At 55.6% G+C, this 26596-nt stretch overlaps 8 protein-coding genes across 8 annotated transcripts; 4 read left to right on the top strand and 4 right to left on the bottom strand.

Moving 5' to 3' along the window:
• Positions 1–533: 533 nt before the first annotated feature.
• On the bottom strand, positions 534–1553 carry BO82DRAFT_337690 (uncharacterized protein; the record flags this gene model as incomplete). The annotated part of the gene is made up of 3 exons (XM_025633405.1): positions 1347–1553; positions 904–1263; positions 534–843 (listed from the first exon to the last, which is right to left on the bottom strand). Exons 1-3 carry the CDS (start codon positions 1409–1411, stop codon positions 534–536), a joined length of 735 nt encoding a protein of 244 aa, XP_025490996.1. The 5' UTR covers positions 1412–1553.
• A 669-nt stretch (positions 1554–2222) lies between these two features.
• BO82DRAFT_375419 (proteasome regulatory particle lid subunit RPN3) lies at positions 2223–6470 on the top strand (the record flags this gene model as incomplete). The annotated part of the gene is made up of 6 exons (XM_025637476.1): positions 2223–2718; positions 2798–4095; positions 4152–4225; positions 4740–4744; positions 5051–6249; positions 6309–6470. 6 exons carry the CDS (start codon positions 2223–2225, stop codon positions 6468–6470), a joined length of 3234 nt encoding a protein of 1077 aa, XP_025490995.1.
• A 1841-nt stretch (positions 6471–8311) lies between these two features.
• On the top strand, positions 8312–11372 carry BO82DRAFT_104228 (uncharacterized protein). Its single transcript, XM_025629748.1, has 2 exons — positions 8312–8871; positions 8947–11372. The coding sequence occupies exons 1-2, from the start codon at positions 8405–8407 to the stop codon at positions 11270–11272; spliced, it is 2793 nt and encodes a 930-aa protein (XP_025490994.1). The 5' UTR covers positions 8312–8404; the 3' UTR covers positions 11273–11372.
• Positions 11373–11836: 464 nt separating this feature from the next.
• BO82DRAFT_337681 (putative cytoskeleton assembly control protein Sla2) lies at positions 11837–16408 on the top strand. Its single transcript, XM_025633404.1, has 12 exons — positions 11837–12147; positions 12225–12271; positions 12343–12360; positions 12459–12534; positions 12613–12770; positions 12849–12929; positions 12979–13036; positions 13085–13269; positions 13325–14373; positions 14431–14580; positions 14639–15853; positions 15916–16408. Exons 1-12 carry the CDS (start codon positions 12140–12142, stop codon positions 16000–16002), a joined length of 3132 nt encoding a protein of 1043 aa, XP_025490993.1. The 5' UTR covers positions 11837–12139; the 3' UTR covers positions 16003–16408.
• Positions 16409–17191: 783 nt separating this feature from the next.
• Positions 17192–18874, bottom strand: BO82DRAFT_285672 (FAD/NAD(P)-binding domain-containing protein; the record flags this gene model as incomplete). Its single annotated transcript, XM_025631513.1, has 5 exons — positions 17192–17795; positions 17866–18217; positions 18287–18453; positions 18509–18696; positions 18767–18874. 5 exons carry the CDS (start codon positions 18872–18874, stop codon positions 17192–17194), a joined length of 1419 nt encoding a protein of 472 aa, XP_025490992.1.
• A 103-nt stretch (positions 18875–18977) lies between these two features.
• BO82DRAFT_104087 (CAIB/BAIF family enzyme) lies at positions 18978–20939 on the bottom strand. Its single transcript, XM_025629747.1, has one exon. It carries the CDS (start codon positions 20768–20770, stop codon positions 19259–19261), a length of 1512 nt encoding a protein of 503 aa, XP_025490991.1. The 5' UTR covers positions 20771–20939; the 3' UTR covers positions 18978–19258.
• A 401-nt stretch (positions 20940–21340) lies between these two features.
• On the top strand, positions 21341–23120 carry BO82DRAFT_355275 (putative aldehyde dehydrogenase family protein). The gene has a single exon (XM_025635403.1). It carries the CDS (start codon positions 21382–21384, stop codon positions 22873–22875), a length of 1494 nt encoding a protein of 497 aa, XP_025490990.1. The 5' UTR covers positions 21341–21381; the 3' UTR covers positions 22876–23120.
• BO82DRAFT_355274 (uncharacterized protein) lies at positions 22951–24390 on the bottom strand. The gene has a single exon (XM_025635402.1). The coding sequence runs from the start codon at positions 24280–24282 to the stop codon at positions 23176–23178; it is 1107 nt and encodes a 368-aa protein (XP_025490989.1). The 5' UTR covers positions 24283–24390; the 3' UTR covers positions 22951–23175.
• Between the last annotated feature and the right edge of the window lie 2206 nt (positions 24391–26596).

Genomic DNA, 26596 nt, shown 5'->3' with positions numbered 1-26596 from the left:
CACCGAGAGCAACAAGCATATAAAATCGTTAGGTGCAATATACCACAGCACAAAAGTATATAGCTTGCATCTATGTTCTCGGAAAGTGCGAGATGAGGGACAACTGAGACAATTGCGGGCTAGATCAAGAGATTCGACCAATCTCTTAGTCTCCCCAGTAAACGAGACAGGAAACTTCTCTAATCTCAGTCTGACACAAGTGTCTTCACGTATGGCTGGGTAACTTCATCAGCGACCGCAAGCTGCTTGATGTACTTCGCCGGAGTCGTGGAAGAGTCCTAGAGTAAGTGGTGCTAGGGTCTAAATGAGACCCGCCATGCCACTTCTGCGCGACCAACATGGCGCATTCTTGCTACTGCATGGTAGCTCAAATCATCAGCGCTTGCTCGGATACACCTATACCTTGATTCGGTCGGACCGGTTGAGGGGAGCCAGAGCAGCAATTCACTGAGAGAAGAACTATCGGGCCAGCACTGGTTTTGCTGGAAATGGGTGCAAGATCATGAATGGTAGTATCGGGTTCTGCGTTGTATTCAGCCCAGCAACCCACCAAGATCCCGTTCCATCCCATTGACCCGGTTTTCTAGTGTTCGCTTTCTTCTCTCTAACTCTCGGATCTCTTCCATTTCCCGGGCCAGATCAGCATCTGTGACGTCGGCCACCTCGGGTTGCAGTGTTTCTCCGGTATCGTAATGATCAAAGCCATCACCGTAGGAATGGCTCATTTGCTCCAACTCTGCAGCGTTGCGGGCCACGCGCTCTTCCAAATCTATAATTGAGTCCGTGATCAATTGGTGACGATAGCGAAGACTCGCGATCTTTTCATGTGCGCCAGCGACCGGGCTACCCCATGAAGTCAGACAGTCATCATTATACCACGGCAGGCAGGAAGGTGGAGCTTACTAGACATTGCAAAGGATCTCTGCGCCGCGAAGCAAGACATCGACGTTGACTTCCCCGCGCGGACCCCGTCCTGCGGAACGCTTGATCTCCTCCATCATATCCGAGCCTAGTACCCTGGCTACCGCGGACTGGTTTTTGTTGTTTCTGGCCGAATAGATCCTACTCGCCATAGACTCCTTCTCTGTTTCTTGTGGGAACTGCGTCCCGCGGCGAGTAGCTCGTCGCTGCGCCGAGCTGACTGGCTTCACCGAGGGATCAGTCTGAAAGAGGGCTCGTTCATGAGCTTCCGTATCGCGGATTAGGGAGGTGATGTCATGAGAGCCCAAAAGAGCATTGGTGAACATTCGCGGAGGTGGAAAGCTGAAACGACAGCAGATCAGCAAGCTGGTACTGTACGAGGTTGCCCGGGTCGGGGTTGGGGGATGATAATGATGGATGCTCACGGAAGTTCTGCAATAGCATTTGAGGAGAGCATGATTTGCTCAAGATGGCTTTCAAGAAGCGACATGTTGCGTTAATTTAGTAATGGGTGGATATTCAACAAGAACCCGGGCGGTGTTTTCCGATAAGATCAATCATTCATGGAGGTTGTTGTTGTTCGCGGGAAACATGCCAAGACGAGGTCCAGCTGTTGCTGCCTCAAATGCCAGGCAACCAGAGTGGCAATGCTACGACCGGACTGACCAAGCTAACTTAACTTATCCATTTCTCCCCGACTCTCCTACAACTACTAAGTTAGTACTGACGAACGTGAACTCACTGTACAAGTCAATCAACCAACCAACCCACCCACATCACAGGTTGAGACCGGAAATTCCCGGATTCTTTCTCAGTGAGTTGGGCTACAGCTCTATCCCTCCAGAGCCAATTGACTCTGTACTCAATTGAACCGGACTGACTGACCAGGCGCCAGGCGCACGCGCAAGCTAGCTTGTCTCTTCCACTCACGCACTCCAGCTGACCCCCGACCGGTAAGACCGAACCCTGACTAAGCTGCCCTGGGCTGCTTCTCTCGCTGTCCATCCAGAGCCAGCCAGCCTTGACATCACATCACCACCTCATCAACCATCTGCTTCCAACTCACTCATCCACCATCCGCGATCTATCTTGCCTTCTGTTTGCATCTTTGACTTTTCTCTGTGTGTCTCTTACCCCACAACCCTTGCTTTCCCCCCACCCTCTCACCGGTGGTCTTTCATCTCTTGCCCCTTCCTCTGCTTCTGGTACCGCGGTCCTCACTGCTCATTTGAGCTTGAAAGCTGAAGCCGAAGCTTTATCCCCCCTCCCCTTCTAGTCAAAAGACCCCCAGTTCACCAAAGATGCCGGCTGAGAGGCGCTCTCTGAGATCGAACAGCAAGTCAGATACCTCTTCATCTGCTAACGGTGAGAAGGGTCGCTCTACTTCACAGAACACCAGCTCCAACAAGGACAAACCGGCGCCCAATCGCGCCGCTGCCAACAAGGCCAAATCTACCACCGCCTCGAAAGCCGCCTCATCGAATAGCACAGCAGATTCCGGAATGGGTGAACAGCGGGACCAGCCGCGGACCAACGGCTCCGACCCGACGGAGAATGGCGTGAATGGTTCGGAAGATGTTGAGATGGGAGAGGATACGGCAGGTGGGCCTACATCCTCATTCACCGCCAGTAAGGATCGGAAAGGTGACGAGAAGATGACTGTTGTAGTGCCCCCGACCAAGGGTTCGAGGTTATCCGGCGAGAAAGCTCCGGACAATGAAGGCGACGTCGCCATGGAGGGTGCGGACACCGAGGAGTCCAAGTCAGAGGTTGATCCGAAGGTCAAGGCTGTCCAAGGTGAGTAGACTCTTAAGTTCAAGGTGGTGTGTACCTTGACGGCCACTTCTGCGATTCTTACATTCCACACCTGCTGTAGATATCAAGTCCAACTTCACATTGCTTGAGCGAGCTGTCAGCCATTTCGACCCCAGATTCACTCTCCGCGTCTTGCGTTCGATATCGTCCATGCGCAAGCACATCACACCAGATGTGCTGGCTGAAGTCATCGTCGAGAACTACCCGTCCTCCAACCTCACTGCTTCTTTCCTGCTGGGCGCCATCGATCAAACCGGCGCTTTTGACAGTGCTGTCGCCAGCTCCAAGATGGACATCGAATCGGAGAAGACTAAGTCGACCCCTAAGGAAATTCTGCCCGAGATCGACACTTATCTCTCCATTCTTGTTCAGATCTATCTGTACGACAAGAAGGAATTCCAGAAGGGCGCCAAGTTCTCGACAGAACTGATCGAGCGGCTGCGGGCGCTCAACCGCCGCACTCTTGATTCTCTGGCGGCCCGAGTCTATTTCTACTACTCTCTCTTCTACGAACAGATTGCGCCCCTTCCTCCGTCGCCCGCTGCCTCTGTCACCTCGATCCGCCAGCCTCTGCTCAACGCGCTGCGGACGGCTGTCCTGCGCAAAGATGTGGATACCCAGGCGACCGTGATGACCCTGCTCCTGCGGAACTACCTGTCGACGTCCCACATATCGCAGGCGGACTTGCTGATCTCGCACAACCGGTTCCCTGCATCCGCCTCGAACAACCAGATTGCCCGCTACCTGTACTATTTGGGCCGTATCCGGGCCATCCAGCTGCAGTACACGGACGCCCACGGGCATTTGATTGGCGCTACCCGTAAGTCTCCGTCCAGCCACAGCGCACGCGGTTTCTACCAGGCATCCCACAAGCTGCTCGTTGTCGTCGAGTTGCTCATGGGCGATATTCCCGACCGGGCGATTTTCCGTCAGCCTGCGTTGGAGCGTGCCCTGCACCCCTACTTCCTGCTGGTGCAGGCTGTGAGTGTCGGTGATATGGATGGATTCTTGAACATTGTAAATACCTACACTGCAACCTTCCGCAAGGATGGTACATACACCCTCATCCTGCGTTTGAGACAGAACGTGATCAAGACGGGTATTCGCATGATGTCACTCTCCTACTCTCGCATCTCACTTCGGGACATCTGTCTTCGCCTTGGCCTGGACAGCGAGGAGTCAGCTGAGTACATCGTGGCCAAGGCTATTCGTGATGGGGTGATCGAAGCTAGTTTGGACCATGAGCGTGGCTTCATGAAGAGCAAGGAGATTGGTGACATCTATGCTACTCGGGAGCCAGGTGAGGTCTTCCACGAGCGCATTAGAGCATGCTTGAGTCTTCACGATGAGAGCGTTAAGGTGAGTCCAATCGCACGTTCTGCCAATCATACTTGTGCTGACCATCTCAATTCTAGGCCATGCGTTTCCCCATGAACCAGCACCGATTGGAGTTGAAGAGTGCACAGGAAGCACGGGAACGGGAGCGAGAGTTGGCCAAGGAGATTCAAGAGGGAGACATGGATGATGAAGATGCCGGCGGCGACTTTGATGCTATCTAAGGGATTATCTTATGGAGCGTCAATAATATGCAGCAGGTTTCTGGCTTCGTTCCTCCATAATTCTTTGCCAATCCCCGACCGGTTGGACGGGGAGGCCTTCACCAATCATGTGTTCTTATCTGCAAAATCAATGTTCCGGGATGTGCTTGAGGGGGATTGGCAGGATTGAGCTTTCGCCGGCGTGATCTTCCATGTTTCTCATCTATTATTGAATCGTTTTTCCTATGTTGTTTACGGTGTAGATGCTGTTTTCCCGCCCACTCGTCTGTTCCATTCTTTCAGTTCTTTTCCTTTATACTTCCGAGTTGGGTGTTGGAGGTGATGATGCAACCGGGGAGCCTCGTCATTTTGTAATTCTTATAGCCGCCTTAGACCAGCCAATTTCCTTGTGAGAAATGTGGCATTGCATTATCAAAGGGGGTCGAGCAGAGCATTGATAGGCAGGGAAGGTATGTGAGCAAGTCGTATGAGGCCAGCCATTGATGATGAGTGACGGGCCAGGCGGAACCCCGATCCGGCCCGAGGTCTGTTCCACTGCAAGCCAGGTCAGTGACCGCCCGGTTCTCTCTCTCGAAATCTTCGGCTTCAACTAATCTACTGATTATCCCCAACCTTTCCCTCCCCCACAGTCATTGCCGGACCTGGACCGGTCTCCAATCGTTGCTTGCTCCTTGGGTATGACTGTCTTTTAGATTCTGATTTGGTGTACACGCCTTGATCTCCCCCCTCTCTTTTCATCATGAAAGCTCGCACAGTCCCAGCCGCCGGGCTAGTACTCTCGTCTCGCATTACGACGCCGTCGACAACAACGCCAATTTGCTGGCAATGCCTCCGAAATGATCTCCTCTCCCTCCAGACGCAAGTGCAAACCCGCAAATATCATCCTACCCGCCGGAAAGACGTCTCTCCGTTTGGAGCGGCCGTGTCGGCGGCCCAGACACTTTTCAAAGGCCTCCCCAAGGCGCCGCCGGGCATTTCGGTCGACCCATTGCGCATGGTCGGCAAGGAGCTCAAGTTTCTGACCAAGAACCTTCGTCAATTGCTTGGGTCTGGCCATCCGACGCTGGATAAGGTGGCTAAATACTACACGCGCAGCGAGGGCAAACACATGCGGCCGCTGCTTGTTTTGCTCATGTCACAAGCGACAGCGCTGTGCCCACGCAAACCCCAGACGGTCGACTACAACGCGACGGTCAATGATCCGATCACCTCCTCTTCCATTTTGGTCGACAACAACCCCGATCTCCCCCCTTCGCTGTCCTCCGCGACCTCCAGCAGTAGCCCTGATGCGGCCTACGACTTTGCTGGCGATGAAAACATTCTCCCTACACAGCGTCGACTCGCGGAGATCACCGAGTTGATTCATACCGCATCTCTACTGCACGACGATGTCATCGATAATGCTGTGTCGCGCCGCTCCTTCACCTCGGCTAACTTGCAGTTCGGAAACAAGATGGCTGTGCTGGCGGGTGACTTCATGCTGGGTCGTGCCTCGGTGGCCTTGGCGCGGCTGCGAGACCCTGAGGTCATCGAGCTGATGTCGACCGTGATCACCAATTTAGTTGAGGGCGAGTTCATGCAGCTGAAGAACACAGCTGCGGACGAGAAGAAGCCCGTCTTCACGGACGAGACTCTCTCCTACTATCTGCAGAAGACGTACCTCAAGACCGGCAGTTTGATCAGTAAGTCTTGCCGGTCGACCGCGGTACTGGGCAATAGTGTGCCTGCGGTTGTCGAATCCGCCTACCAATACGGTCGCAATCTGGGACTGGCGTTCCAGCTGGTGGACGATATGTTGGATTACACGGTCACCGAGGCCGAGCTGGGTAAGCCCGCCGGTGCGGATTTGGAACTGGGTCTGGCGACCGCCCCGCTACTGTATGCGTGGAAGCAATTTCCTGAATTGGGCCCGCTGGTAGGCCGCAAATTCAGCCAGGCCGGTGACGTTCAGATGGTAAATAAGATCCCTTCATCCCATTGAACTCATCCAGAAACATCGACTGACGTTCACAGGCTCGCGAACTTGTCCTGAAGGCTGGCGGTGTGGAACAGACCCGCGTTCTGGCCCAGGAATATATCGACAAGGCGATCGCCGCGCTTGCGGACTTTCCCGACAGCGAAGCCAAGGCTGGCCTGATCCAGATGTGCGAAAAGACTATGAACCGCCGGAAGTAGATTGAACCGACCAGCGGCATGGATGATCTGTGTGCATCAGCGTCTTTTGCAAAGCGTTCTTATAATAGAGACCAAGCTCGGGATGCCCGGCCGTTCTGTTTCGCTTTCAGCCTTCCTTTTCGCCTTCTGTTCATATATCTAGACACTTTCCTTTTCTTTTTGCAAGCCGACACATCCCATGTACTACTAACTCTTCATCGTTTATATCTGACTGTCGAGCTTGCTTTTGGGGGTCATCTGGCAACTCTTTTCCTTTCTATGGCTTGGTTGGCTATATGGCACATGGATAAACTGGAATGAGCTTGGGTCGATCGCACTCAGTTAATCGGTCAGTCGGTCAGTCGGTAAGATTGGGCTTCTTGGATGGATGCAGGCAGGCAGGCAGGCAGACAGGCAGGCAGGCAGGGATGAATTCATGGAAACATTTGTGTGTATTGTACCTATATATACTCCGAAAATGTAAAATCTAGCTTGATTCTTGGGTCATGTAAACGGAGCCAAGTGGCGTGGTGAGTTGATGGATAGCTGCATTGGCTCCAGCTGCGGGGCTCATGCCAGGTACAGTCTCTTGCATTTCAACCAGGGGCTTACTGTAGTAACTGTAACCTTGGCTCGTTGATCTTTCGGCCATGCGAAGGGTTCTAGAAGCCAAGCGAACCACATCCGCCGCATAGTTAAGGATCCATCTTAGTTGACAGCAAAGAAGAGAGGCACAATACAGCCGCCTTAACATGTCTTTCCATCGATTAGCACAACGCATTCCCAGTTGATCTGGGCGTTTCGAGGGGACCATGGTGGTATGGCTCGTTCAGCCCCGTCGACTGTCAAATAGCGACAAGCGACTCATAAAGGTATAGTCGGGAGAGGGTAATTTACAGAGGAAAAGAAAAGAAAGAAAGCCAAAATCTAGTGAAATACGACGACCCCCTGATGTCCAAGATTGTAGACTTGTAGTGTTCATGACATGCTGTTTCGAAGTGTTGAAGTCGCTGCTGGATCAATAGGACAGACAATATCTAGGTAGAATATAAGAATAGAATGGCCGGCCGGGGGATCAACAACTACTCAAATCAGGCTACTCCCAATCGGGATTAGCCAGAGGGTGCAGGCCATTTCTATCTCCTAGTACTGTACTCCGTACTTACGGAGTACTTGCGTACGACAGAACCATCCATGATAGACAGGTACATTCAATGCTCAGTCATCGAGAAGGCGGTGACACAACGCCAGCCAAAACCCCAGGAACAAGGCAGGGATTAGTTACAGCTCACTCAGCTGAAGAGCTCAGGGCTTGAAGTTGAAGTTGCAAGACTCATCACGGGATCCAGCGGTTGGCAGGGCTGGGGGCGGGGCAACGTTCTTCCAACCACTTACTTACCTGGAACTTTCCCCACCCAGCCTTGAACCGCCGGGTTCCGTCATCGAATCGACGTCAATCATCCATGCCCCATGCCTGAGGCTAGCCAAGTACTGACTGAGCAAGAGCCGTGACGGAAAGCGCGGAGGTAACGGAGCTCAGGGCAAGGCTGGTTTCTGAAGCACTGTACTTCGTACGGTACCCTAGGTACTTCCTTCTTGCAGTGCAGTGCAGTGACGAGCTGGAACTGGGAACCACATAAATCTTCCTCCCTTCGGCTCCTCTTTCTCCTCTCCGTCCTCTCCCCTCCCTCCCCCCCCCAAAAGAGAACACCACCCACCGACTGAAAGAGGTGATACACCTGTCCTCTCTTCCTTTCTTTCGCCTCATCTCTCCTCTCCCCACCTCCCCACCCCACCCCTTATCTCCCTCGTGTGTTCTGTTCTTCGGAGCTGGTCTCACTCCAGGGGCTGGTCCAATATTTTCCGTCTCTGCTGCCACTTGGTCCCTTTGCTGTCGCTGTACCCCATGATGATGGAGCTTTCATTGCCGGTCCTCTAATCCATTCAGCTCCCCAATGAGTTCATTCGGCAACCTTCTCTTCGTTTATGTCCTTGGTGGACTCACGTTTATCCCTTTGGTCATATCGCTATTCCTCCTCTATGCCTATCTGACTGCAACCTCCCCGCCCTCTCAGCTAACCCGCCAACCCGCGCACGACTCCCTGCAACGCGATAACGATGACCAATACAGCCTAAAGTCCGGGACCGATGAGCTGGCCGAGAAGTTCCATCGTACGCATGACTCGGACGTGGCCGCCGGATATTTCGCCGTTTGCCGTGAATATGTTCCCGGTGGTGTCAATGGGAAACCTCCGGAAAGAACCACCCCGGCGGGTGAGGTGATCGCCGCGGAGAGCCCCAGCGTCTACCAAGCCATGTATAGAAGTTTATTCGATCGCAAGCAGACGCCGACTATCGAACCGACCAAAAATATTACAAAGAACGGAAAACGGGCGCGCAATGTATTCTACATTGTGCTTCGGTAGGTCGTGCCGCGTGTCGCTCCCTTTTGGTCGCAGTTCTGCGAGGATTGATCCTGACCATCTGTATGTGCTAGACATGGGCACCTGATGCTCTACGATAATGCGAACCAAGTGGAAGTCCGATACGTCATTTCCCTTGCCCACCACGACGTGAGCATTCATGGTGGAGAGGGAGAAATTCCGGAAGGAGAGCTATGGCTGAAAAGGAACGCTATCTGCCTGTCACGACGTTTGGAGTCATTGGGAGATCTCGGAGGCCCCACACCGCCGTTCTTTCTGTTCTCGGAGAACCTGTCGGAGAAGGAGGACTTCTACTTCGCAATGCTCCAGAACCAGTCCAGGCTGTGGAACTCCGCGGATAGCCCTCCGAAGCATCAGGCCTTCGATACCAAGCACATTGTGACGCTTGTGCAGCGACTTCATTCCTCCGAGGAACAGCTGCAAACCCGCTGGATCAACGCCGTCCTAGGTAGGTTGTTTCTTGCAATGTACAAGACGCCGGAGATGGAGGATTTCATCCGGAAGAAGATCACCAAGAAGATATCTCGCGTCAACAAGCCGAACTTCATCAGCAAGATCGGTCTACAAACGATAGACATGGGGGAAGGGGCCCCGTTCATAATCAACCCTAGGCTCAAGGATTTGACTGTCGATGGAACCTGTTGCGTGGAGACGGATGTGCAGTATACCGGCAATTTTCGTGTTCAGATCTCGGCTACCGTCCGTATCGATCTGGGTCCTCGCTTCAAGGCCCGGGAAGTCGATATCGTCCTAGCTGTTGTCTTGAAGAAACTCGAGGGGCATCTGCTCATTAAATTCAAACCGCCTCCGAGTAATCGGATCTGGATATCATTTGAAACAATGCCCAACATGGAGATGAACATAGAACCGATCGTTAGCTCCAAGCAGATTACGCTTGGTATCGTCCTACGTGCCATTGAAAGTCGAATCCGTGAAGTGGTCGCGGAGAGTTGTGTTCTGCCATTCTGGGATGATATACCGTTCCTAGACACTCAGCCCCAGCGTTTCCGTGGCGGAATCTGGCAGAGAGATATCCCGAAGCCCGATGAGAAGGCAGATATCCCCGACGAATCTGAGGCGCAGCCTCCGATGTCTGGAGGTGTCCCAGATCAGTCCGTGGAAATATTGAAGATGAAGGACGAACGCACGATGAGTGCGCCTGCGCTCGGAGAGTCAGGGACAGCGACCTTGAAGGCCCGCAAGGCCTCGAAGGCCTCTATTGGGGACTCCGAAAAGAGTGGCACAAGCGCCCTGTCTTCTGCTGTGGAGAAACTGGGTACCTCGCCTCCAAGAGTCATCCGTTCCCAGACCTTCTCCAACGCCGCGGACCCCGTGGTGACGGCCGATCATGTAGGGTTCGACCGAGTCTCATCCGAATCCAAGGGAGAGGAACAGATCAATGCAACCGGCACGATGAACGAGATATCCACCCGTTCGCCGCCTAGCTCACCAGAAAGGACACCTGGCACCTCACCTCCCATTGATAGTCACCTGGTTCCAACAAGTGCTTCCCAGAGCCGCGAGCCTTCCATTGTCGAGTCGGTTGACAGCTCTCGAGAGTCTTATGGTGATTTGCCCACACGACCCCCTTCGATTCATCACGGCAGTGAGTCGTCGATGAACGTAGACAACATGACGAATGCTTCCACCACATCCTTAAACAGCAATAGATCGCGACGGCGGAGCACGATGGAGACATTGACTCGATCTCTTACATCCGCAACCAACTCCGATGTCAAGTCACAAGCCTCTCTGACCTTCAACACGGCAACGTCCGTGGCCAAGAAATGGGGATGGAACGTGTTTGGCAAGGGGGATTCCAGCTCCGGTCAGGATGTCTCCCGTCCTGCTGGTACACCGGAGCAGCCGATTGGGCGTGGCCATCCCCTCCCACCCCCAGGCACTCCGCTGCCGCGACCTGACAAGGTCAGCTACAGACGCACTGGCAGCTCGACGGTTGTCCCCAAACGCAAGCCGGTTAGCCACGCACCCTTTCCCGAGCATAAGCCGGAGAAAGAAAATCACCGACCTGTTCCAAAACCCCCTTTGCCGCCCCGACGAAAGCCTGTGTATCATCCCGATGACAGCAGTAGCCGTCCTAATGAACTATTAGTGGTTGAAGCGCCATATGATTCAGGTCCCAACAGCCCGGTTGTTGACATGACCCCGGAAGGAACATTGGCAACAACACCGAAGGAAGCTGACGCATCACTACAATCACTGTCGGATGAAACTCAGAATCATGGTAGTCTCGTGGAGGCGACCTCAGATCAGGGGGCATCCGAGCCAAAACCAACGCCGGTAGCCTCAGTTGTCAACCCCGACTCTGGAAAACATGGAATGGAATGGCTGTCAGCCACAGACGGAATCATTCCTTGAAAGAATGAACTGACCGCTGCATGTCATTGTGCATCCTATAGTGTCTGTATTGTTGATGGCCATACATCGCAGAGCGCTGTGCGTTCCCCATGGACGTCTCGTGTAGAGCCGTGATGGTGATAGAAGAGGCTGGATTGGGGTGGCTACTCAAGCAGCTTCAGGTGGCAGCAGACTACCACTATATCAGACTTAACTTATATCACTTGCTGCGTTTTCTTTTCTCGGCTGGTTCTTGAGCGCGCAAGTGGCAAGGCAACAGGAGGCGTTGTGGATTGTTTGGGTGTAATTCGAATACGATGAGTTCTACTGAGGTAGTGTGGGACTGATGAAATATAGAAGGTGAAGTAGATCTCCAAATTTTCATTTCAAGATTTTCTAGTCTTTTCGATGGCTCTTGAATGAAAGTATTGTGGCTGCCTTGAGCATTCCTAACGTAGTCGGTATACTTTTTTGAGTATCAGTATTCATGCCCAGTTGACGCGGCGGTAGCGCCAAGGATAGGCCGCAGCCGTCAGTCAACTTTCTCCCCCCCCAGAACGTCATTTCCTCACCCAACCCACTGCACTCACTCACTCCTCTCACTCCCCTATCGCTGTCGGTTTATCTGTCTATCTGTCTATCTGTCCCCTCTTTTTCCAATCCCTTCCTTACGTTCTTTTCCCTTCAGTGCCGGTCGGCTGTCACATTCTCCTATCTTTTGAATCCTTTCTATCGTCCTCCCCCTTTTCCTCCGTCGAGCGCACCTTTGATTCCATTCCACTGATTGATTAAGTTGCGCACTCGGGCCCACCGGCTCCCGCCGCACTTCCCCGTCCCCTGATCCCCTGATTCTCTACCACCCAAGAGCAAGAGCTCTGCACCGTCAAGATGAGTCGGTATGTGTCATCTATGCTCTACCAGGAATGCGCGGAAGCCCGCAAGGATTGAAGACTGACTGACATGATGCGTCTAGCACGGAGGCTGATTTGGCCATCAACATTCGCAAAGCTACCAGTATCGGTAAGTCGAGTGTAGCTCAATCTTAACAATGGCTTCTAGCTTCTTGTGACTGATCAGATTTTCAATCGCAGAGGAAACCGCCCCGAAACGTACGCATTGATCTCATCAGCACCACCCTCTCGACCTCCGAAGCAAACCGCTCCGCACTGCATCCGCGTCTGACCGTCCGTCGCTAATGCTCGCCCAGGGAAACATGTTCGGAGCTGCATCGTCTATACATGGGACCATAAATCCTCTGCGGCCTTCTGGGCTGGGATGAAGGTGTATGTTGTCGCCCTCACTTTTCACAATGCTCATTTGCGATGATGGGGACGGCTAACCATCCCGCTTCTGCGTCACAGCCAGCCGGTTCTTGCCGACGAGGTGCAAACTTTCAAAGCGCTTATCACGATCCACAAGGTGCTGCAAGAGGGCCACCCGATAGTGATCCGTGAAGCGCAACAACATGCCAACTGGATTGACAGCCTCATGCGAGGTGTCGGGGGTGAGGGTATTCGAGGTGGGTGGTCATCTGAAATGAAGATACAAGTTACACGCCGTTAGAGCTCAGTACTGACGATCCATCGTGATCTTTTAGGATACGGACCCCTGATCCGGGAGTATGTCTACTTCCTCGAGTCGAAGCTTGCCTTCCACCGGAACCACCCCGAGTTCAATGGTGCGAAAACCGGTCGTCTGGCTTTTGGATACACACTAAACCTTCGCAGGCCTCTTCGAGTACGAGGAGTACATCAGTCTGAAGACGATCAATGATCCTAATGAGGGGTATGCGAATTCCGACACTAGCACCGAACATGGCTGACATCATGATAGCTACGAGACTATTAGCGACCTCATGACTCTACAGGACCAGATCGATGCCTTCCAGAAACTCATTTTCTCGCATTTCCAGTCGGGCACAAACAACGAATGCCGGATCTCTGCGTTGGTTCCGCTGGTGCAGGAGAGCTACGGCATTTACAAGTTCATTACCAGCATGCTAAGGGCTATGCACACAAGTAGGTACTACCTCCCCTATGACTGCTCCATGGAGACCAACAAGTGCCCTTTTAGCGACTGGTGACCACGATGCCTTGGAGCCTCTCCGTGGCCGATATGACGCCCAACACTACCGCCTCGTGCGGTTCTATTACGAATGCTCCAATCTGCGGTACCTCACCAGTTTAATTACTGTTCCCAAGCTGCCGCAGGATCCCCCCAATCTCCTGTCAGAAGACGATGATCGTCCCGCTCTTCCGAGAAGACCGGCCAAAGAGGCCGAGCCCGAACCCACCCCACCCCCCAAGCCGGTGGCTGCAGATCCAGAACCCATCAACGACTTCTGGACCACCGAAGCGAAGCGCCAGCAGGAGGAATACGAGGCGGAGCAGCGCCGCTTGCAACAACAGTGGGAGGAACAACAGCGCCAACAACTCCTGGCACAGCAGCAGGCGCAGCAGGATTTTGAGGAACAACAACGCCTCCAGGCGGAGCAACAGCGTCTGGCTCATGAGCAGTTGTTGCGCGATCAATACCAGACTCAAACACAAGGTCGACTCGCTGAGCTTGAACAAGAGAACTTGAATGCTCGGGCTCAATATGAGCGCGATCAGTTGATGCTGCAACAGTACGATCGCAGAGTCAAGGACCTGGAGGAACAGATGAACCAGTTAACCGCGAACTTGAACCTGCAAAATGCTTCCAAGGATGATCAAATCCGATCCTTGCAGGAGCAAGTGAACACCTGGCGGTCCAAGTATGAGGCTCTAGCTAAGCTTTACTCGCAACTGCGCCAAGAACATCTGGATCTGCTGCAGACCACGAAGAGCCTCAAGCTCAAGGCTGCGTCAGCCCAGGAGGCGATCGAGCGGCGTGAGAAGCTCGAACGTGAGCTCAAGACCAAAAACTTGGAGCTGGCCGACATGATTCGCGAGAGAGACCGCGCACTGCATGACAGAGATCGTTTGACGGGCAACAACAAGGAGGAGCTAGAGAAACTCAAGCGGGAGCTCCGAATGGCCCTTGATCGCGCAGAGAACGCCGAGCGCTCGAAGGGTACCGAGATCTCCACATTGTTGTCGAAATACAACCGTGAGATGGCCGATCTGGAGGAGTCTCTCAGGGTAAGTGCTGTTGCATGAGGGCGTATTTGAAGCTGTCCACTAAGTAACCTAATGCAGAAAAAAACCCGTGCGCTGGAGGAGTACTCTTCCAGAAACTCGGAACGCGATGGCGACCACGAGCTCGTTCTTCGCGAAAAGGACGAGGAAATCGAGGTGTACAAGTCCGGAATGGAGCAGGCTCTGATGGAACTCGAAGAGTTGAAACTGGTACGTCTACCCTGCGCAAACAAAAGAAAGTGTTGGGGCTCACCTCTACCTTTCACAGAGCCAAGGCGATGTCGACACAGCTCTTGATACTCAAATTGATCAAGTCTTGCACGGCACAGTGGCCAAGATCAACGACATCATCGATTCCGTTCTTCAAACTGGTGTTCAGCGGGTCGATGATGCTTTGTACGAAGTGGACTCTACTATGCAGGCTGGTAACCAGAATGCCTCGCCTCCCTATGTGCTTTCCCAGATCGAGAAGGCGTCTGCGTCGGCAACCGAGTTCTCCACTGCCTTTAACAACTTCATCGCCGATGGACCTAACAGCACGCACGCGGAGATCATCCGTACAGTGTCGATCTTTTCCGGCTCCATTGCCGATGTCCTCAGCAACACGAAGGGACTGACTCGCCTCGCTAAGGACGACAAGAACGCCGATCAGCTGCTGAACGCCGCCCGTAAGTCTGCACAGGCCACAGTACGGTTCTTCCGGGGCCTGCAGTCGTTCCGACTGGAGGGACTGGAGGCTCTGCAGAAGACCGACGTGGTGATCAACAACAACCTGGAGGTGCAAAGAGACTTGCAGGCTTTGTCGAAGTTGGTCGACGTGTTCGCGCCCAAGAGCGCGAGAATCACCACGAATGGCGACCTCGGCGACCTTGTCGACCAGGAGCTTCTGAAGGCGGCGGATGCCATCGATGCTGCGGCGCAGCGCCTGGCGAAGCTCAAAAAGAAGCCTCGGGATGGCTACACCACGTATGAGCTTCGCATCAACGACGTTATCCTGGAAGCTGCTATTGCCGTGACCAGCGCCATCGCTGAGTTGATCAAGGCGGCGACCGAGTCGCAGCAGGAGATCGTCCGCGAGGGCCGTGGTAGCTCGTCGCGCACTGCTTTCTACAAGAAGAACAACCGTTGGACGGAGGGGTTGATCTCGGCAGCCAAGGCCGTCGCCAACTCGACCAACACTCTGATCGAGACGGCCGATGGGGTGATTTCCGGCCGCAACTCGCCCGAGCAGCTGATCGTGGCCAGTAACGACGTGGCTGCTAGCACGGCTCAGCTGGTGGCGGCCAGCCGTGTCAAAGCTAGCTTCATGAGCAAGACCCAAGACCGCCTGGAGAGCGCTAGCAAGGCCGTTGGCGCCGCGTGCCGGGCTTTGGTGCGGCAGGTGCAGAGTATTATCAAGGAGAAGAACCAGGAGGACAACGAAGCGGTCGACTACAGCAAGCTCGGCTCCCATGAGTTCAAGGTGCGGGAGATGGAGCAACAGGTAAGCCCTTCATCTAGACGTCTTTCTAGGATCAAGAAAGCTGACTCGTTTCGGTATTGCAGGTCGAAATTCTGCAGCTGGAGAACAGTCTTGCTCGCGCCCGCCAACGCCTGGGAGAGATGCGCAAGATCTCCTACCAGGAAGAGTAATTGCGCGGGATTGATTGATGTGACTGAGAAGTGGGTGGTTTTTGTGTATTGCAATGGTTGTCAGCGCCGTTGTACCTATTATTTCGTCGGTTCCAATGACCGACCCAGGGCCCTTCTCTTGATTCTCTTTACTTTCTTGTCATCGCCCTTCCTTCCCATTTCCCTTTTCCCGTTATTGGCAGTCGTGCATGGCATTGGTTTTGCACTGTTGTTATTTATTCTATCTGCAGCCAATACACCTCTCCCGGTCGCTTTCAGTTCGTTGGATATACCACGAGTCCGCCCTTGCGCTCTTTCTCTCACTAAATTACTCGATAGCATCCTTGTCCAGGTTTGAGCCACGTTGTAAATTGTACCAAGGCATGACCAGTTGCGCGCTGCCTTACATATATTATGGCCACTCGAGACACTTGGTCTAAGGATGACAGAACTGTATTCTGACCCCAGTTACATTGAACTGTACTTACTATAAAGTAATAGTAGTAGCAGCAGCAGCAGCAGTAAGACCTGTCCAACTGGAGTGCTGGCGGGGTAGCACTGTAGCACTGCACTAAAGCGATGCACCAAACGATGCGGGTCTGGCGGAAATAATTTCCTCGATTCTCTTTTCTTTCTTCTCTCCCCCCCTCCATGACGACATCGACCACTACAGGGTGGCTTCCCTCATAGCACGGACTAGAGCCCCGAGGTCGTCCTCCGTGTAGTGGTCGATGACCTTGGACGCGAGTTCCGCCTCGCGCATCCGATGTCCATCAGTTATGCGGGTTATGCGGGCGAGCGGGGCAGTAGGGGCAGATCTTGTGGGGGGAGGGGGGAGGATGAGGATGCGATGGGTCCGACTGGAGCAGGGTTTACATTATGGCTAAGCGCGAAATGTACTACGTACTGTACCACAACTAGGAGGACCTGACCTGGACTGCACTTGACTTTGTGGTGGTTCGTGGGTGGTTGCTGATGTTAAGCACGAACAAGATGAGAGAGGTGTCGCATTCGGGGAAACAGGAATCCTTCATTTTGCAAGCAATCCGGTATTGCATTGAGAATTTGAATTCAGACGAACACACACACACACACACACCCAAGAAAACAGGACAAAATTCCACAGCCCAACTCGAAACTGAAACCAAGGATACCTACCTCACCCACTGGACGGGGGACCTTCGCATATGCACCGTTCCGCTGCCTGAAGTCAATACGTCCAACACCGCAACCGCTTCCGTCCAATGCCGTATCCTGCCGTCGACCTCGACCTGGACCGCGACTCCTCCGCCGCCAGCAGCGGCAGCCGCTCCTGCCTCCACGCCTCGAACCGCGCCCTCGTCTCGCCGAGGAGACCACCCCCTAGCCTTGGCTCCTGCTGCGCCGAGACCAGCGTCAGCTTCAACCACCCGGCGTCCGTGTCGCGCGTGATGCCCGCCCCGCCGAGGAACCAGTTGCGGAGGGCCTGGCCGACCGGGTTGCCGACCTGGAGCACGCGGCGGCTGAGTAGGCCGGCCTGGCCGGCCTGGACGGCGGCCGGCTTGCGGAGGGTCTCGTGGAGGGCGAGGATCTCCGGCAGCAGGCGCGGCAGCTGGTGGGGTTCTGGGTTATGGTGGGCGAGGAGGCCGAGAAGCGTGCTGAGCACGGCGGCGTCTTCGAGGGTGGCGGCCAGGTCTTGGGCTTGATAGGGCGGGATAATGCGGCTGGCGGTGCCGAGGAGGATGAGTCGGGCATTGGTCCAGGTCGGGAGGGCATGGAGGGTGTGCTGGGTGGTTTGGGAGGAGAAGGTCGCGTGCGCCAGGATGGTTTGGAGGCTAAGATGGTTTTTGTTTGCTAGTTAGAGGTAGGGTTAGGTGGAATTTGGGAGAGGGAAGGGGACTTTACCGGATGTCCCAGCCTTGATGCAGTGCTTGCATCTGGGAGAGACCGTCTGCCGACAAGATGGTTGATTGTCTGGCTGCTGGTGGTGGTGGTGGTGGTGGTGGTGGAGGAGTGCTGTGCGTGTGGTAGGTGACAAGCATATACTCCTCTCCCTGCTGGACGGGGAAGAAGACGGTATGCTGCGCGGAGCCTAGCCAGGTGGTGATCTTGGTCTTGGAGCAGAGCTCGTCGAGTTGGCCGTCGTTGAGGGCTTTCAGCGCCGATCGGGAGATGGTGGCTTGGTAGGCGATGTCGCTGGCTGGGCTGGGCGGGCATGGATGGTTTAAGACTGTGTCGCGAGTTTTGGAGTAGATCCCTGTTTGACGGCGTCGCCATCTTCAGCATTGCACGAGTTTCTCTTCGTAAGTAACAGGGAGAAACAAACCATCGGCTCCAACCACCACATCTCCCTGAATCCGAGCTCCATCCTTCAGAACCACCTCGGCGCTGCCGCAATGAATCTCCTCCACGACGGCATGATGCCGGATGTCTATCTCTAATTGTCGCGCTTTGTCGAGTAGGATGTCGAGAAAGTCCGCCCGTGTAATATTACTTCCTCGCATTATTAGCTTGAGCTTGAATTGGCTGGTCTCAGACGACTACATACAGCCATGGTCTCCCGTAAGCCTGGCGCACCGGTTCCCCCCACGGCATCGACCGAATCAACGCGCCATTGTCAAAGCGTCTTAGATCCAGATATTCTGTACTGGTCCCCTTGCGAGTCACAGCCTCCAGAAGACCCAGTTGGTGCAGGATTCGGGCTCCGTTGGGAGGGATCTGGATACCGGCATTGACCTGCAGGCGAGCGCGGAAATCAGCAAACAAACCCCTGCTGCCACGCCTCGTCCTTTTTTCCTTAACGTACCTCGATCTCCGACTCTTGTTCGAGAACAAGTACGTCTAATTGCTCCCGCTGGCAAGCGATCGCACAGATGAGTCCGTCGACTTCGGCGCCGATGATGATCACCTTCATGATGGTGGTTGTGGTGGTGTCAAAGCAGAAGCACAAAGAGAGCGGCCATCCTCGATTGATAACGAAGCAACGGTCTTACCCCGCATGACTCAACGGAGGTACGAATACGTGGACAAAGCAATGCGAGACGAGGAAAAAGAAAAGCAATTCGAGACTTGGACCGAAAAGGGAGGGGGAGGGGGTGTATGCACCGTGCATTGTGAGGTCATACAGAGGGGGGAACAAACATGCAACGACAAAATCTGTCAGGCGTCTTTATCACGCGAAGGGAAGAAGCAAGGGGGCGTGGGAGCAGATGCACAGATGCGATGTGTGTGTAACTGCACCCAACATGACACGCAAACACTTGACCACAACCCCAGATGGATTGGCAGCAGCGCATAACTATAGCCATCGCTTCTCGTCAGCACCCAGTGGTTTCGGCATGATCTCCCATCCAACCTCCACTCCCTGGATGGTCCCTGCATGTCGCACCGAGGTCATCTTGCCGAACCCCGTCATATGCGTCTCCATGTACTCCGGCGGCACATCCTCCGGACGGAGATAATCGGGCGCGTCGAATCCACTGCGGCCCTCGTATTGTCCCAGCGAACGCAGGTACTTCATCGCCCCGGCCAGAGAGACATCCACCTGCCACGATCCGCCCTCCGTCGCCTGCTTGTACAGCGCCGCCATCACGCCGGCTGCCAGGAAGAAGCCTCCCGCATAATCCAGCGCCTGACACGGCAGCGGACGGGCAGCCTCCCCAGCCCCAAAGTGCTCGGCCTCGGACACATTCAGCCCGGAGCACGTCTGGACCAGAGAATCGAACCCACGACGGCCAGCCCACGGCCCGTCCGGCCCATACGCCGACAGATTCGCGCAGATGATCCCGCGACCCGAACATCGTCGCGCGATCGCTTCCGGGGACAGCCCGCGCGCCGCCAGACTCCCCGGTCTGTAGCCCTGGATGAACACGTCCGCCTCATCCAGGAGCCTGAACAGCTCCGCCTCATCCCGTTCATCCCGCAAATCCAGCTGAATCGTCCTCTTCCCCCGGCCCAGCTCGCGATCCAGTGCCGGCAAGTCCGGGAGATGGGGGCTGGTCACCCACAGGACATCGGCGCCGTGGGCGGCGAGCGTCTTCCCGGCCAAGGGCGCCGCGATCACGCGCGACATCTCCAGCACCCGCAGCCCGCGCAGGCACTTATCGGCGCCAGGGCCCAGGCGGTCCGGCAGCCCCGCCCCCGCTGGCGGCGCGCCGTCGCCGATCTTGCGCAGACGGATGGGTGTATCCGCGATGGCACGGGCCTGCGGGAGCACATCCCACTGCGCGAAGCTCCGCAGCGCCGCGAGGGCGAGCCCGGCCTCCAGGCCCGTCTGCTCCAGGTCCACGCACCGCCACGCGGCCGCCCTCGCCGCGACGGCCGCGCGGTTTGTCTCGTCCGGCGCGCAGCCGAGGAGCGCTGTGGCTCCGTTCCGGTGGCTCGGGAACCCATCGTGCACGCGCACGTAGCCGTCGGATGTCCGATGCAGGCCTCCTACCGGGCTGCTGGGGGGATACTGGATTGGCTCGCCATTGGTCGTGTAGAGTCGCCAGGAGTTGAATTCCACACAGGCGTGGCGGAACGGAACGGTCACGGTGGGGGGTGGTGGTGGTGGTGGTGGTGGTGGGAGGGCGAGGTGGTTGTGGTTGTGGTTTCGCAGGCTGTGGATCTGCGCGGCGAGCAAGGTCGCCAGTGCAATGGACGCCTGTGCGAGATGGCCCACCTTGAAGGAGGATGGGAGACCGGGTGTCTCGGGGTCGCTGATGTCGAGCGACTGTAGACTGGCTTCGGGGAGGCCCAGGTCGCGCCAGATGTGTGCGACGGAGTCTCGCGAGGTAAAAGCGCTTCTGTCGGGTCCTGAAGCTGTCATTCTTGCTTATGCGCGTGGACTCTGATGGATTTTGTATTGGATTTGCGTGACGCTCGAGGGTGGGGTTTTAGAGGGATTAAGTATGACTCGATCTCGGCGATGGCTCGGGGCAAAGTCCGATCACACGGCACGAGTTGCCGAGAGGAGATGAGGTCGAAGAGTTGTCTAGAGCAAGGAGAACGGAGGAACTAGCTTCGCATTGCAGGCAAGAGGTTCTGTCTTTACAGAGTCTCGCATTCGAGAATCCGGTCCATGGCCAGCTTGTCTAGAGCAAGGCCGAGGGTTGTAGCGGCGGAGATTAGCGAAGTTGTTGTTTACCTTTCGGGGAAACAACAATCTACCACAGTATGAGATACAGTACCCTGGGAAAGGGGCATTTCAGATGCGTATGCAACAGATTCCAAGCAGAGAGATAAGATATCTTAGAGCCACCGATACTCAGTGCGTGGGGAAGATATGGGATGATAAGATGGGGCGTGCTTATCATGTGCGGGGTACATGCAGGAGAGTGAGTATATGCGGTGCTGGAGATACTTCAGTAAACCCATATAACAACAACAACCACCACCACCACCACTACACCCTCCTCCACCGACGATTACACACCCACCATGACCGACCCCCTCCCCCACGTATCCAACTGGATCAACGGCGCCCACGCCGCCGCGACCCCGCAGCGCATCACAGTCCTCAACCCTGCAACCTCGACCCCCCTCGCAACCATCGACGCCACGCCCGAGACCACAATCCACAGCATCATCGAGCACTCCCTCACAACCTTCCAAAAGGGCCCCTGGTCGCGCGCCGACGCCACCACACGCTTCACCGTCCTAACCAGCGCCGCCCGCCTCCTCCGCGCGCAACTGCCAGAGCTCATCGCCCTCGAAACCGCCCAAACCGGCCGCCCGATCCGCGAGATGCGCACGCAACTCGCGCGGGTCCCCGAATGGCTCGAATACTTCGGCTCCCTGGCGCGGGTCCACGAAGGCAGCGTGCCGCCGTTCAAGGGCCCGGGCGTGGTGAACACGCTGACGCGGCAGCCGCTAGGCGTGGTGGCGCTGATCACGCCGTACAACCACCCGCTGCTGATCGCGACGAAGAAGCTCGGGGCGGCGCTGGCGGCGGGCAATGCGGTCATCCTGAAAGCGTCGGAGCTGGCGCCCTTGTCCGTGCTGCGTCTGGGCCCGCTCTTCCAGCAGGCCGGGCTGCCGGACGGGGTGCTGCAGATCGTCAGCGGGTACGGGGCGGAAACCGGCAGGTCTTTGTGTCAGAGTCCCCGGCTCGCTAAGATTGATCTGACCGGGGGTCTGGCGACGTATCGCGCCGTCGCGGCTGTCGCAGCGCAGAATCTCATCCCCATTACCGCCGAGCTGGGCGGAAAGGCGCCTGTATGTCTGTTCGCCAGTCTCGAGGTCGAGACGGCAGTGCAGGCGGCCTTGTTTGCGGGGTTTATTGCCAGTGGACAGACGTGTGTCACGGGGAGTCGGCTGTTGGTGCATCGGGATATTTATGGGGAATTCAAAGAGGTGTTGGAGAGAAGGGTGCGCGCGTTGCGGGTCGGCGATCCCACGGACGAGGCTACGCAGATTGGGCCGGTGATTTCGCGGGCGGCCGTGGAGAGATGTGCGGCATTTGTGGAGAGGGCTGTGCAGGAGGGGGGAAGGATTCTCTGCGGTGGTGGGCGTGTGGCCGGCCAGAAAGGGTTCTATTTCGAGCCCACGGTGATCGAGACGCAGGCGGACTCGGACCTGGCGTGCAATGAGGTCTTTGGCCCCGTCATCGCGCTGCTCAAGTGCGAGTCTGAGGAGGAGATCGTGCGCATCGCCAATAGTACGTCTTTCGCGTTGGGGGCCTCGGTCTGGACGAATGATTTCAAGCAGGCGCATCGCGTGGCGGACCAGATTGAGGCTGGGATTGTGTGGATCAATGGTCATCACCTGAACGACCCTTCGTCGCCCTGGGGTGGGTTCAAGGAGAGTGGGATTGGCAAGGAGAATGGCCTGGCTGCCTACGAGAGCTATACCAAGCTCAAGAGTACGGTCGTCAATTATGGGGTTCCGCCGGTTTGGTTCGATGACGAGCCCAAGGATGCGCGGTATGGCTAGGGGTGAGACGGTGTCTGTGCCTGCAGATGTTAGTTTGATGCTGGGTTGCAGGTCTACAATTCAATTCTCGTTCGATGAGTGCGCATTAACTTCGTATGCAGCTGATTATTGCGGTCATCTCATTCCACCAAGGGCCTCGTCTCTGCCAACCAGCTCTGATATAGCGCCAATGTGTATGCCCACGCAAGATGCAGATAGATACAAGGGGAAACAACCATTTCATCCAGAGATTGCCACATGCACGCGTACTTCATCCTGAAGCATCCAGTCTAGTCTTTCCAAGTTCCTACCCCCTCCCAATTAGTCCAACGCCCGTGTCGCCTCGCGACGCGCAATGTAGGCCTGACGCTCCGCCGCCCACTCGGGATTCAACTGCGACAGCGGCGCGGGGACGTACTCATTCTCCCAGACGTCCGGATCGACGGTCCTGATCTTAGCATTCTTGGGCAGTGGCAGGCCATGCTCCTCCACCAGCCCATCGCGCTCGAACGACTTCAACATCGCCGCCCCCTCGGCATCCGCCAGCTGCAGCAACAGCGCCCAGAACTCCTCATCCGAGAGCGTCCAGAGCACCTCCTCGGCCATTTTGCCCTGGCGCACCAGATCCCCGATCAGCCGGCCGGTGCGCTTGTACATGTCGGCATGGGCGGGGTGGGACCAGACCTCCTGGTCGATCTGCAGGTAGACGCGGGCGAAGGCGAGGGCGACGCGGCGGTCCTCGAGCACGAGGATGCGGTGGCGGGCGGTCGGGTAGGGAAACGCGCGCAGACAGCGCAGCAGCGCGCGCACGCGGTCGAGGGTCAGCATACCGAAGGCGAGGCCGTCACGGAGGGCGTAGTCGAGGCGGTCCGCGCAGAGATGGGGCGCCGGCAGCTCGACGAGCGGGTACTGCTCCTCGTGCAGCACGGTCAGGGGGATGCCATGCCGCGCCAGGATGGCCGGGATGCCCGTCGTCTGCAGGTAGCGCGCCTTGTGCACCTCGTGAAAGCTCGCCTCGTGCGGGTCGTCGGACAGCGCCCAGTCCACGACGTGGCTGAGCACCGTGTGGCTGATGTCGTGCAGCAGCGCGGCCACTTGCTCCTCGAGCGTGGCGCCCTGCGTCCGCACGAGCAGGCACGCGCCCACCGAGTGCTCGAAGCGCGTGATCTTGACGGCTCCCGGCAGGAGGCCCAGGTGGCCGGTGACGCCGTGCTGGCAGATACCGATCAGGCGTTGCAGGTCCGGGCTCTGCAGGAGGTCGAGGAGGACGGGCTCGATGATCTGGTGCGTGCCGTACAGCGTGTCAGTGATGATGATGCGGTGGGGGGGTTCGATCGTCAGGGTCTGGAAGTGCCCCGCTTTCAGGTCGTCGGCGGCGGCGGCCATCTCGGGGGGGATGGTGCTCGCGTCGTCGGGGATGGTTGACATCTGGAGATGCTGGAAGGATGCAGAGGATGGAAAGGATGGAAAAGGTGGAAGAATCGTCAACCGAGGATGTTTGCAGAGTATGGGGAGATAGAAGAAAGAAGTCTGGTTTGGTCTGGTTTGTTCAGGATCCTAGAGAGCGAGTAGAGGCACGATTAGCAACTGCAGGGCAGGTCACATGAGCCAGGCAACAATTTCATCAACGTTGATCCGGTGGACGCAATGCAAAAACAAGAGAATTTTTCAGATGTACGGGGGGGAGGGTTAGATGACTATTTCGCATCGCTGCTTGTGTGGCCTTGGATGATCCAATCCTGACTGCAGCAGCCTCAACCACATGCTTCTGAAATAGTGGTGAGAATGCTAGCCTTGAAACGCTTCATCTACATTGCAAGCCATCGGCATCGAAGATGTTTTCGCATAGTGTTGTTGATGGCTGTATCTCACCAAGGAGACTCCTCAGGATCCAGCTAATCACCACGCCTTGCGCAGGCGTGAGCGAGTCTTCAATCCAGTTTTGATAAGTCCTCCGTTTCATCCTCCAAGTTATGACCATATTGCTGCAACGAAGGACGTGTACATTGAGCGACACGACGCAGTTTGTTGCTAGAATCGACGACTCGAACAAGACCCGTATCCCTCTGGGAAAGTTGGCTGCACATATACAAAAAGACAGAGATGGAGCTTTCATTGATAATTTTATTCTACTGTTCTCGATACTCTTTTATCATACATGCTGACTTACTGTATGTGCTATGGACGAGCTTGCTGATGCAGACGTACCTGCTTCCTCGACAACGACTGTCGGCCGCCATCTCCATCGACGGTTTCTCGAGTGTCAAAGTGCTGGCTTCCTTCTGAGACACAATCTCAGAGAGCAAAGCCCGTCAGATGCTAGAACCGCCCACCCTTCGACCCCAGCTCCCCAACGATCGGGTCCATCGCCCAATGGTCGACAATATCACCCCCAACGTCCGCTCATCGCTACCGCGTAAGGCCTTCCCTGCCCCCAAAGTATACCCACGCGCAATCAGAATCATGATAAAAAAGCGGTTGTCGACGTCTCAAGCAGTTCCCCTCATTATTGCCTGGAGGATAGCGGTACGCGGCTGGCTGGGCATGGTACTTCTGCAGATGTCTCAGGCGACAGACACATCGTCACAACGGACGACAAAGTCAGTTTTCGCGCACTTATGACTCGTGGCCGTCGATATGGGATGATACGTTCAAAGGAACTGAGTGGCTCTGTTGAAGACATGTTGGCTCTGCCAAGGTTGACAAGTTTAACGGCAGTGCTGAATAGTTTCTGTACAGCTCGTTGCTCGCTCTGTAATATGCTCCGGTGTTAGTTTGAATTCAACAGTAGGTAGCATAACATGAAACAACGTACCCCATAGCATGTAGTTGACTTAGACGAGGTCGCCCAGCGATGGCATGCTATCTTCTGACTGGATCGTCCGCAACCGAGCTCCCATTGCTGGCTGTAGTCACAATTTTGCGAGACACGCATAACATTGGATCAACCAACGCAATCATGCCTCTGATCTCCCAGAGACTCGATCATAGTAGCTTCGTAGGCTGTGATCCCACTACAGTTCCCCCAGGTAGTGTGCAACCAGGTATCGGTAGAGTCACCGACTCTGGGGGTGGAGACAAAGGGCCCACCAACCCTGGCCCGGAAATGCGATTCCGCGGCCAAAAACCCAAGTAGGCGTTCAAGAGCCCACGCAGAAGACCAACAGACACAACAGACGGCGCTTTCAATCTCTCTCTGCGCGCCAAAACTAGCTCTCGCAACAAACCATAACTCATCAAGAGAAACTTGTGCGTACGTCCTTGTGACGGATCCAGCAAGTCTAGACCCCCACAGCATGATAAGACATACTTGTCTCGGGCTATACTTCTTGATCCCATAGGTCCCTGCAGAATTGAATTCAGCCTAGACTGCATTAGTCAAGTCTACTTCGCCTGGGATCCAAGACTTGCTGATGGACACGCCTCACCGAGAGTCCCCCTTGCGAGTGCGTATGGATTCTGATTTGGCACCGAAGCAGCCGGCTGACTATCCACCGGTGTCAAAGATCCCTCCTCCCTTCGGTGCCAGCCCCTAACCCGGATATGCGAAACCAAAAACCATATACAGGAAGGACCCCAACTCTCAAAAGTTGGTTCCCCAGTCAGAGACTCGGCTTCCACGCTAGGATATGATGGAAAGGCCACGGCTGACAAAAAGATGGGGTCCCTTCTTTGTAGTAGAGTCTTTGCGGCCAAGCCTCACTTGACAGCCGCCCTCCTGGCCTATGACTCGTGTGTCTCC

This window comes from Aspergillus uvarum (assembly GCF_003184745.1).
Source record: "Aspergillus uvarum CBS 121591 unplaced genomic scaffold BO82scaffold_34, whole genome shotgun sequence".
In the NCBI taxonomy this organism is placed as follows: Eukaryota; Fungi; Ascomycota; class Eurotiomycetes; order Eurotiales; family Aspergillaceae; genus Aspergillus; species Aspergillus uvarum.
This window is presented reverse-complemented; position numbering and strand designations above follow the sequence as displayed.

Bases quoted from the DNA above. Each gene is read 5' to 3' on its own strand.
- BO82DRAFT_104228 (XM_025629748.1), top strand. From the start codon at position 8,405: ATGAGTTCATTCGGCAACCTTCTCTTCGTTTATGTCCTTGGTGGACTC. The intron at 8,872-8,946 runs GTAGGTCGTGCC...TGTATGTGCTAG, and splicing joins GTATTCTACATTGTGCTTCG to ACATGGGCACCTGATGCTCT.
- BO82DRAFT_337681 (XM_025633404.1), top strand. The intron at 14,374-14,430 runs GTAAGTGCTGTT...AACCTAATGCAG, and splicing joins ATCTGGAGGAGTCTCTCAGG to AAAAAAACCCGTGCGCTGGA. The intron at 15,854-15,915 runs GTAAGCCCTTCA...TCGGTATTGCAG, and splicing joins TGCGGGAGATGGAGCAACAG to GTCGAAATTCTGCAGCTGGA.
- BO82DRAFT_104087 (XM_025629747.1), bottom strand. From the start codon at position 20,770: ATGACAGCTTCAGGACCCGACAGAAGCGCTTTTACCTCGCGAGACTCC.
- BO82DRAFT_355275 (XM_025635403.1), top strand. From the start codon at position 21,382: ATGACCGACCCCCTCCCCCACGTATCCAACTGGATCAACGGCGCCCAC.
- BO82DRAFT_355274 (XM_025635402.1), bottom strand. From the start codon at position 24,282: ATGTCAACCATCCCCGACGACGCGAGCACCATCCCCCCCGAGATGGCC.